The 11,994-nt window shown below is 41.0% G+C and overlaps 1 protein-coding gene across 6 annotated transcripts in view; it reads left to right on the forward strand.

Annotated features, from left to right (window-relative positions):
• Positions 1 to 10,139, forward strand: part of LOC110533060 (guanine nucleotide-binding protein subunit beta-4) — a 35,977-nt gene extending 25,838 nt beyond the window's left edge. For 3 of the 6 annotated variants that reach the window (XM_036938569.1, XM_036938604.1, XM_036938528.1), the window contains exons 2-10: positions 56 to 139; positions 378 to 416; positions 2,474 to 2,580; positions 4,551 to 4,614; positions 5,335 to 5,497; positions 5,750 to 5,816; positions 7,450 to 7,651; positions 9,224 to 9,440; positions 9,708 to 10,139. In XM_036938569.1, the coding sequence (XP_036794464.1) occupies positions 83 to 139; positions 378 to 416; positions 2,474 to 2,580; positions 4,551 to 4,614; positions 5,335 to 5,497; positions 5,750 to 5,816; positions 7,450 to 7,651; positions 9,224 to 9,440; positions 9,708 to 9,814 (1,023 nt within the window). In that variant the 5' untranslated portion in view covers positions 56 to 82 and the 3' untranslated portion in view covers positions 9,815 to 10,139. Of the gene's footprint in view, positions 1 to 9; positions 140 to 377; positions 417 to 2,473; positions 2,581 to 4,550; positions 4,615 to 5,334; positions 5,498 to 5,749; positions 5,817 to 7,449; positions 7,652 to 9,223; positions 9,441 to 9,707 lie in introns of all 6 variants that reach the window. The other 3 variants (XM_036938421.1, XM_036938466.1, XM_021617177.2) reach the window with 1 other exon arrangement.
• The last annotated feature ends 1,855 nt before the right edge of the window (positions 10,140 to 11,994 follow it).

Raw genomic sequence — 11,994 nt, forward strand, 5'->3', positions numbered from 1 at the left:
GTTTTGCAGGTATCAACTCGTCTGTGTGTGTTTTTTTTATTTTTTACAAACCCAGTATTCCTGAACACATCACAGAGGGACAATGAGTGAGCTGGAACAGTTACGGCAGGAAGCAGAGCAACTACGCAATCAAATCCGGGTATGGTGTGTGTGTGTCTCTGTCTGTATTGAATCCTTGACTCGAGAAATCTAAACCGTAAAGATCTTTGCAGAATAATGTTTCAGATAAGCATTCGATGCCATTCCTTGGCATCTATCTATCAGCCATTCAAATCATATTATACTGGAACTACTGTCTGGAACTGCTGTCTGATATACTTAGCACCTTTCAGTCTCTCAAAACTCTGAACTTTGCCATGTTTTTTGTTTTTTTACAGGATGCTAGGAAAGCCTGTAGTGACTCCACTCTTTCACAGGTAAAGGATTACACATTTACTTACAGTTGAAGTCGTAAGTTTACATACACTTAGGTTGGAGTCATTTAAAACTCGTTTCTTTCAACCACTCCACAAATTTCTTGTTAACAAACTATAGTTTTGGCAAGGCGGTTAGGGCATTTACTTTGTGCGTGACACAAGTAATTTTTCCAACAATTGTTTACAGACAGATTATTTCACTTATAATTCACTGTATCACAATTCCAGTGGGTCAGAAGTTCACATACACTAAGTTCCAGAAAATTATGTAATGGCTTTAGAAGCTTCTGATAGGCTAATTGACATCATTTGAGTCAATTTGAGGTGTACCTGTGGATGTATTTCAAGGCCTACCTTCAAACTCAGTGCATCTTTGCTTGACATCATGGGAAAATCAAAAGATATCAGCCAAGACTGATGGTATGGTAGACCTCCACAAGTCTTGTTCATCCTTGGGAGCATATTCCAAACGCCTGAAGGTACCACGTTCATCTGTACAAACAATAGTACGGAAGTATAAACACCATGGGATCAAGCACCCGTCATACCGCTCAGGAAGGAGACGCGTTCTGTCTCCTAGAGAGGAACGCACTTTAGTGCGAAAAGTGCAAATCAATCCCAGAACAACAACAAAGGACCTTGTGAACATGCTGGAGGAAACAGGTACACAAGTATCTATATCCACAGTAAAACGAGTCCTATATCGACATAACCCGAAATGCCGCTCAGCAAGGAAGAAGCCACTGCTCCAAAACCGCCATTAAAAAGCCAGACTACGGTTTGCAACTGCACATGGGGACAAAGATTGTACTTTTTGGAGAAATGTCCTCTGGTCTGATGAAACAAAACTAGAACTGTTTGGCCATAATGACCATCATTATGTTTGGAGGAAAAGGGGGGAGGCTTGCAAGCCGAAGAACTCCATCCCAACCATGAAGCACGAGGGGTGGCAGCATCATGTTGTGGGGGTGCTTTGCTGCAGGAGGGACTGGTGCGCTTCACAAAATAGATGGCATCATGAAGCAGGAAAGTTATGTGGATATATTGAAGCAACATCTCAAGACTTCAGTCAGGAAGTTAAAGCTTGGTCGCAAATGGGTCTTCCAAAAGGATCATGACCCCAAGCATGCTTACAAAGTTGTGGCAAAATGGCTTAAGGACAACAAAGTCATGGTATTGGAGTGGCCATCACAAGCCCTGACCTCAATCCCATAGAAAATTTGTTGGCAGAACTGAAAAAGTGTGTGCGGGCAAAGAGGCCTACAAACCTGACTCAGTTACACCAGCTCTGTCAGGGGGAATGGGCCAAAATTCGCCCAATTTATTGTGGGAAGCTTGTGGATCGCTACCCGAAAAGTTTGACCCAAGTTAAACAATTTAAAGGCAATGCTACCAAATACTAATTGAGTGTATGTAAACATCTGACCCACTGGGAATGTGATGAAAGAAATAAAAGCTGAAATAAATCCTTCTCTCCACTATTATTCTGATATTTCACGTTCTTAAAATTAAGTGTTGATCCTAACTGACCTAAGACGGAATTGTTACTAGGATTAAATGTCAGGAATTGTGAAAAACTGAGTTTAAATGTAGTTGGTTAAGGTGTATGTAAACCTCCGACTTCAACTGTACATAGAAATAAGTGCATGTTACAACTTGGATCAAGCTATCTTGTGTGCTTGTTAAAGCCAAACATTTACCACCATCTACATATACATGACCTGTTGGTATCCTTCCAATCGCAACCAGTAAGCAGGCTTTCAGGATAAGGAAGTTCATTGTTACACTTGAATTTGAGCCTCTTTTGACCATCTGAAATCCCAGTGTGTTTCTAGTCTTACCATGTAGACCCTGTATCCGTTTTGATTGAATATTAACCACTAAGCTAAGACTCAAATAGTTATGAAACAAACATAGCTGTGAAGCAAATGGCGTAGCTATTAGGCTATGAAATAACATTGACATATTTGGATTGAACTCCAGACTAGCCTGAAGTTTATGAAAGGCTGTGGTGTATTATGCTGATGATGTTTCCTTTGGGCCTGGTGTCTTGGCAGATCACAGCTGGTCTGGACTCAGTGGGCCGGATACAGATGAGGACGCGGCGTACTCTCAGGGGCCACCTCGCCAAGATCTATGCAATGCACTGGGGCACCGACTCCAGGTCCGGCAATGCTACTTCTGATACTATAGTACTACTATACTTCAACTACTACAATAATACTACTACAATACTTCTACTACTACTACTACTACAATATTTCTACTACTACTCTTCTACTACTACCATATTTATAGTACTACTACTATTACTACCACTACAATACTTGTATTACTACAATACTTCTACTACTACAACAACAATACGTCTACTACTACAATAATTATACAACTACTACTACTACTGTACTTCTACTACTACTATACTTCTACTACTACCGATACCATAGTACTACTACAATACTTATACTATACTGCTACACTACTTAGACTATACTACTACAATACTTATACTTTACTATTACTATACTACTACTATACTTGTACTACTACTATAGTTCTACTACTGCTATACTTCTACTATTCGGCTACTATACTTATATTGACATAATACTTCTACAATACTACTACGCTTTTACTACTGCAATACTACTACTTATATAATACTACTATACTTATACTACTACTATACTTCTACTACTACTATACGTCTACTACTACTACACTAATAATATTCTACTATACTTCTACTACTACTATTACTATACTTCTATTGACATAATCATTCTACTACTACAATACTTCTATTGGTATAATACTTCTGCTACTTCTACACTATTTATACTACTACAATACTTCTACTACTATACTTCTATTGATGCTGATATTTTACCTCCCTTGATTCTAAATGTTTTTGTCCTTTTTTATTTTTGCCTAAGTCCTATGAGGTAACTCTAATGAAAAGCACTATAGAAATGACATGTATTATTATTAGTACTACTACTAGTTTGTACCACTACTGCTACTATACTACTAATATACTACTACCACTACGGCTGCTATACTACACCACTACTACTACTACTACCACCACTACTATCACCACTACTAAAACTCCATATTCTTAAGCACTGGCTGCTTGTGTCCTGTGGGTTTTGGACAGAAAGTCAAAAGTTCCTTTCACTGTTAGAACTGGATTGAAGCCATCTATGTGCTACTAGTTCAATACTACGCCACATGGAGCAGAGGCACATTTTTAACCAATCACTGTACTGTTGCCATGCGGACTGGTACAGTCGCATCGACTGATTTCAAATTGATACTCTGATTTTTAAATGTGAGCCATTGGAGTACAAGTATGCATGTTTTACCGGTGCTCATTCGTACAGCTCCCAAATACATCCGATTTGTGCATCTGCACTCTGAGTGAACCACCTGGAGGACAAACAGCCTGTGTTTATTTTATATACAGTAGTTGACATTTTCGCAGCACAGTTCTCCCTTTATTGAGCGCTTGGCTCGCTACAGATGGGGGGGGGGGGGGGACAGGACAACCCACTTCCTATCACTGGAGAGATGGAAACACAGACAGTGGGTGGCAGGGAAATGGGGGGGGTTGGGGGGGTAGGCGATCTCCCTCTCTTTCTGTCCCTAATTTTCTCTATCATTACCTCTCTATTCTTCCTCCCTCTGTCGCTCTATTGGTTTCCTTCCCCCGTCTCTCCACCTTTCTCTCACTCTCCCTCTCTTTCTCTTCCTGTCTCCCCTCTCGACTGTAGCGCCTTTTTAGATAACTGAGGCAATTAATATTACATGAAATGGCTCATCCAAAGTGGTCGCTATCCTGGAAGGCTCGTACAGCGATCCTGGCATGTGGGGTGTCCTACCAGAGTGTGTGTCTGTGTGTGGGGTGGGGGGGGGGGGGGGGGGGGGGGGGGAGAAGAGGGAAGTAGAGGTCTCCGGAGTCACACCATATTTAAACTGCTTTGGAAGCAGAAGGTTTTCTGGCTACATTAGTTATGCATGCATTAGGTGTCCTCTAACTAGCTCCATTGCTTTTTTTTTGTATGCCAGTGTGATGTGATGACAGGTCAAACCCTTCAATATAATGAAACCATACTCTCTGTCGTCTAGGTTACTTGTAAGCGCCTCCCAAGATGGCAAATTAATCATTTGGGACAGTTACACAACTAACAAGGTAAGACTTACATTATACTGCACCTGTGTGACCTCTCTCAAATAGTGAGACGTTATACTGCACCTGTGTAACCTCTCTCAAATAGTGAGACGTTATACTGCACCTGTGTAACCTCTCTCAAATAGTGAGACGTTATACTGCACCTGTGTAACCTCTCTCAAATAGTGAGATGTTATACTACACCTGTGTAACCTCTCTCAAATAGTGAGACGTTATACTGCACCTGCGTAAATTCCCTCTCTCAAATAACATCAAAGACAAACAGACACCAGTAAAATACCTCACGTTGTAGCAAACATTGCTATCCTCGTTGTCCTTGGTTCTTTTCTGCATACTGTCTTACATTCTACTCCTGAGTGATTAAGTTAAGCATGGTTGGGTTCAACTCAATTTCCAATTAGGTCATATCAGGAAGTAAATTCGCCCTGACTTAAATAAAGTTTAAATAAAAAAGTGAATTTGTCTGAAAGAATTGCCTCCTTATTTTCTATATTTTCTAGGATATTTCTATTCCCGAATTTGAATGTCAATTCACTTCAGGATGGATCCTAACATAAGATCTGAACGCATAACTTGAACTTGGACTTTGGATGCCACAATACAGGTTATGCGTGCAGAGCTCTAGTTAGGATTTGGTCCTTTCTGAATGGACAGAATTTTCTGTTGTACAGCCCTGGTGCTAACAAGCGTTAAACAATAATGTGTGTGTGTGTTCCGTAGATGCATGCCATCCCGCTGCGCTCCTCCTGGGTGATGACCTGTGCCTACGCGCCCTCTGGGAACTACGTGGCGTGCGGAGGCCTGGACAACATCTGTTCTATCTACAGCCTGAAGACCCGCGAGGGAAACGTGCGCGTCACCCGCGAGCTACCCGGACACACAGGTACACACTGGAGAAGGTTTTTTTCTTTTAAAGAGGCGGAATACTGCCATTTTAGAGAGGAAATGGAACAATTTCAACTCATCAACGTCTTTCATTGGTTCAAGCCCAGTTTATCTTATACTAAGAAAATTTCATTTTAAAAAGGATGCTCTGAGAACCGCTATGAAATGTAACGGTAATGACATAATATGGTATTGATGTTAATACTGCGTATTTAGCCTGAAATGGTTATTTTCAATCTCTATTTTTCAGGCTATTTGTCTTGCTGTCGTTTCCTGGATGACAACCAGATTGTCACTAGTTCAGGGGACACAACCTGGTGAGTTTATTGATGTAGTGTGGGAGGAAGAACACAACTTGACTCTCTAGATCAGGGGTACTCAAGTACTATTCTAGACATTTCGCAGACCAACAAATGCCAATCCCTGACCTAAACCATCTAAACTGGAACAACCATTTCAGTAACGGGTGGATTAGTTAGGCCTCTTCCAGGTCTTTTCACACATAGAACAGAGTGGGCTCCCGAGTGGCGCAGCGGTCTAAGGCACTGCATCTCAAGTGCTAGAGGCGTCACTACAGACCCTGGTTCGATTCCAGGCTGTATAACAACCGGCCGTGATTGTGAGTCCCATAGGGCGGCGCACAATTGGTCTAGCGTCGTCTGGGTTAGAGTTTGGCCGGGGTAGGCCGTCATTGGAAATAAGAATTTGTTCTTAACTGAATTGCCTAGTTATTAAAAGGTCAAATAAAATAAATAAAAAACTGAAATTAATTCAACTCAGTTGAGTAATCACAACACCGTGTAGTTTTGATTCAAATTACATTTAATTTATTCTCCACGTGGTGTCAATTTCAATCCCGCTGGCGTTAACCCAACTAGTATTAACACTCAACTATAACACTGGCGTTAACCCAACTAGTATTAACACTCAACTATAACACTGGCGTTAACCCCACTAGTATTAACACTCAACTATAACACTGGCGTTAACCCAACTAGTATTAACACTCAACTATAACACTGGCGTTAACCCCACTAGTATTAACACTCAACTATAACACTGGCGTTAACCCAACTAGTATTAACACTCAACTATAACACTGGCGTTAACCCAACTAGTATTAACACTCAACTATAACACTGGCGTTAACCCCACTAGAAGCAACCCTCAGATATAACACTGGTGTTAACCCAACTAGTATTAACACTCAACTATAACACTGGTGTTAACCCTACTAGAATTAGCACTGGTGTTAACCCTACTAGAAGCAACACTCAGATATAACACTGGCTTTAACCCCACTAGAATCAACACTCAGATATAACATTGGCATTAACCCCACTAGAAGCAACACTCAGATATAACACTGGCGTTAACCCCACTAGAAGCAACACTCAGATATAACACTGGCGTTAACCCCACTAGAAGCAACACTCAGATATAACACTGGCGTTAACCCCACTAGAATCAACACTCAGACATAACACTGGCGTTAACCCCACTGGAATCAACACTCAGACATAACACTGGCGTTAACCCCACTAGAAGCAACACTCAGATATAACACTGGTGTTAACCCCACTAGAATCAACACTCAGACATAACACTGGCGTTAACCCCACTAGAATCAACACTCAGACATAACACTGGCGTTAACCCCACTAGAATCAACACTCAGATATAACACTGGTGTTAACCCCACTAGAAGCAACACTCAGATATACCCCTCAACACTTTTTACCTTAACATCTAGATTTTTACCTTAACACCTGTGTGTGTCAGACTGTAACACACACCACACACACACACACACACACACACACACACACAGAGAAGAAACCAGTGCACCTCCCCATTCATCATCCAATCATTTCAAGTCTCAAGATCTTCCCTGTACCCTCATACCTCTTCTCTTTCTCCCCCTCACCTCCCTCCCCCTCTCTGTATCAGTGCTTTATGGGACATCGAGACGGGTCAGATGGCCACCAGCTTTACGGGCCACACGGGGGACGTGATGAGCCTGTCCCTTAGTCCCGACTTCAAGACCTTTGTGTCGGGGGCCTGTGACGCCTCCTCCAAGCTGTGGGATGTCCGGGACGGCATGTGCAGGCAGTCCTTCACTGGCCACGTGTCCGACATTAACGCTGTCTGCGTGAGTAGTAGACCCAGGAGTTATAGAGTGTTTTGATATGAATATCTTTTACGTTGTAGGATGGTAATTAACATACAGCACACAAACATGTTATCATAAAGCTTTCCAGACCAGATACCACAAATATTATATTTGGTATATCATATTCACTTTTTTTGCTAACATCGCCAGAAAACGATGCAGATTTGTCTGACAATGTAATCGGATTATTATTCAAGTAAAAAGAAGACAACCTGAAAATGGATTGTAGGATATAAGGAAACTAAATGGGTTTTTCTACAAATAGACTACATTTTGGGTAGTTTAACATTTTACATTCTGTCATAAAGAGTACATATTCAACTTCATTAAAAAAACAACAAGCGTCCCGTCTCAACGGGTAACATTTTAAAAAGACTATAGTAAAGTGCCATTTAAAGTGCGATTAAGTAACAGATTAGACTGTATCACAGTTGAGGCTTTTATTTTAAATTTGTCATAAATCCCCTTGTGACAGGGAAGCTTGTTGTGTGCAACAGGGATGGGCAATTGAATGAAAGCTTCACAAACAGCCTAGAAATGTTTTAACAATTACACTTCATTCTGGTTGCTGTGTTATGTTTCAAGCACTCCGTTTTCCACCACAAAAAAAATAAGGGAAAAAAAACCACGATTTGACTATTATCTGTATAATTCCAGGTATCTCCATCTTGCCAACTAGCGACACATTTGAACCATTCTGGAAGTTGGTTCCAGTGGTGAACAGCTTTTACAGAAAATTCTTACTTTAACATCACGATCACCTTACACTAACATAGATTATTATAAAACATCATGTCACATTAGATGAAGCAGTGAGTGTAGAAAATGTGTAAGATAAAGTACACTGTTATAACTTAATTCACTATACCTAACCCATTCTCTCTTGTTATAACTTAATTCACTATACCTAACCCATTCTCTCTTGTTATAACTTAATTCACTATACCTAACCCATTCTCTCTGTTATAACTTAATTCACTATACCTAACCCATTCTCTCTTGTTATAACTTAATTCACTATACCTAACCCATTCTCTCTGTTATAACTTAATTCACTATACCTAACCCATTCTCTCTGTTATAACTTAATTCACTATACCTAACCCATTCTCTCTGTTATAACTTAATTCACTATACCTAACCCATTCTCTCTGTTATAACTTAATTCACTATACCTAACCCATTCTCTCTGTTATAACTTAATTCACTATACCTAACCCATTCTCTCTGTTATAACTTAATTCACTATACCTAACCCATTCTCTCTTGTTATAACTTAATTCACTATACCTAACCCATTCTCTCTGTTATAACTTAATTCACTATACCTAACCCATTCTCTCTGTTATAACTTAATTCACTATACCTAACCCATTCTCTCTTGTTATAACTTAATTCACTATACCTAACCCATTCTCTCTTGTTATAACTTAATTCACTATACCTAACCCATTCTCTCTGTTATAACTTAATTCACTATACCTAACCCATTCTCTCTGTTATAACTTAATTCACTATACCTAACCCATTCTCTCTGTCTCTGTGGTGCAGTTCTTCCCCAACGGCAACGCCTTTACCACGGGCTCGGACGACGCCACCTGCCGCCTGTTTGACCTGCGCGCCGACCAAGAGCTGATGATGTACTCGCACGACAACATAATCTGCGGCATCACCTCAGTGGCCTTCTCCAAGAGTGGTCGTCTGCTGCTGGCCGGCTACGACGACTTCAACTGCAACGTGTGGGACACCCTCAAGGCAGAGCGTGCAGGTAGTGGAGGGGGCCGCACCAGGCCACTAATTCAAATCCCTTTTAAAAAACATTTTAAACACAACCTTTCTTGGTCCCCCCTTAAGGTTTTGATCTAGGGATTAATTTGGCAGTTGCACTCATCGACGGAAACGTAGTCGGTACATAGTTGGTCAAACACTGGCTGTACGTTCACTCACAATGACTCCCCCTTCTATTGTTCCCCTTGCTCTCTCCATCGCCACCTCTCTCTCTTCTCTCTCTTCTTCTCTCTTCTTCTATTTCTAGGTGTCCTGGCCGGTCACGACAACAGGGTGAGCTGTTTAGGCGTGACAGACGACGGCATGGCTGTAGCCACGGGCTCATGGGACAGTTTCCTCAGAATCTGGAATTAAACCCTCCAGCTCACGTCCTCCTCTCTCCCCCCTCCACCATTCCACCCACTCATACTGCTGGGCTTGGACTTGAGGGTGAACACTGTCTCCCATCACCAACGTCCCGTCCACCACCATCCACAGCCAGAGTAACAACTCTTTCTACATTTTTTTTTTTTACTCACTTATTAATTACACAGAGCTCTCAGTACCCACAGTTAGAATGACCAATCAAAGAAAAATGAAAAAGAAAAAAAAACAACCTCGCATCCCCCTCTTGTTTTTGGACAGGTGAAGCACTAGAGCGCATGTTACCGTGGTTACCGCCAAATTAGAGGACAGTCCCGTGTGTAATATGTAAATGTATATATAAATACAGTATATATGCATAGCATTGTGTGTGTGTGTGTGTGTGTGTGTGTGTGTGTGTGTATATATGCATATATAATGTGTATGTATATATAAATACAGTATATATGCATAGCATTGTGTGTGTGTGTGTGTATATATGCATATATAATGTGTATGTATATATAAATACAGTATATATGCATAGCATTATGTGTGTGTGTGTGTGTATATATGCATATATAATGTGTATGTATATATTTTTGTAGTTTTTATCCCCACCCTTTTTGTTTTAGTTGCCTCACATTGTTTAATGTATATAATATTCACAGTACTAGACGATAACACAATTCTGATTTTGGCACTTGCCTCATGTACAACATAATGGACGTGTATGTGTGTGTGTGTGTGTGTGTGTGCGCGCGCATGTGTGTGCATGTGCACGTGTGACGGTCTACCGGCAAAGGCATGCACACATGTACTGTAACTAAAATACTGTATATTCATGTTGATGATAGGTAATGATATGAGTTATGAACTGGTGGCATTCCTCTCAACAAACATGTTGTTTTTGGAACACAACTGTTGTGGTCGTTTTGTAGAGACTGACTAATAAGGTTAGTTTTTTTTTTAGTCATGCCGCAGTTTTAGCCAAATCCCTTTTTCTAGAAACTAGTTCATCCAGGCTGTGATAGTTGTTGGAGGCACAGTCTCTCTGCAGTCTAACAAACTCAAAACAGCGTGAAACTACAGCCTAAAGCCCTTTACAAACGGGGTCTTGGGCTAAGTTCAAAACCGCGATTGTATGGCAAATAGTATTACGTCACGCCCACGCCTTGCAAATCAACAATAGTGTGATATGTAATACATATGTTGCGATCAATTACTAATAGAGGCTTTACTGCATATACCCCCAAGGCCAAAGCCTTTACATTTAACCTTTATTTAACTAGGCAAGTCAGTTAAGAACAATTTCTTATTTACAATGGCGGCCTCCATCTGACCACTGAGGATAGGGAAATCTAGGGCCCAGTAGGGCTTCAAACTGACAGGGGAGGGTTCCAAGGAATGTGATCCTGGGGCTACTGTGAGCTAGCTCAGGCCTATATCATAGGACTGAAGAAGTACAGAGACTTGGAAATGCTTGCAGTCTATTCAGTCTCTACCAGAGGCTGGTCAGTCGAAGCATTAAGATGTGAAAAAAATGACTGCTCAATGAGCTGTGAGTAAATCCTTGTCATTCCTTCCCTGAGTGGACTCGAGGGAAGATGCCTTTAATAGCTTCTTGCTATGTCATCTTCAATTTTATTTTAGAAGCTCTTGATAAACCATCAACAGGGTGGTTTAGTTGAGTGAGTAACGTTAAAGCTGTTGGTTTAAAAAATCTTGTCACTAAAAATCAGCAGTGCCACCATAAAGCCTGTAATGTTATTATAAAAAAAATGTTGGTCCTTATCTAACACTTTTTTTTTTTCCCCCTCACAAAAACAAACATTATCAACAGTTTTAAGTATTGCTGGAGAAGAAAGTTCACTTGGTAGAGGGCTAGATTACGCTCCTCAAATGTAAACAAAGAACACATGCAACATACTTCCCAATAGCAGGGAGAAGGTACAGGTAACTGCCAAAATAATGTAAACGAGGGATACAAAGTGTATTGAAAGCAGGTGCTTCCACCCAGGTGTGGTTCCTGAGTTAAGAAATTAACATCCCAGCATGCTTAGGGTATTAACATTCTGGGCAGGCCATTATTTTGGCTACCATGGCTATGCCCCCCCCCCCCCCCCCCCCCCCCCATAGGATGACAATGCCCCCATCCACAGGGCACGAGTGGTCACTAAATGGTTTGATGA

Source organism: Oncorhynchus mykiss, chromosome 1 (assembly GCF_013265735.2).
Source record: "Oncorhynchus mykiss isolate Arlee chromosome 1, USDA_OmykA_1.1, whole genome shotgun sequence".
Taxonomy (NCBI): domain Eukaryota; kingdom Metazoa; phylum Chordata; class Actinopteri; order Salmoniformes; family Salmonidae; genus Oncorhynchus; species Oncorhynchus mykiss.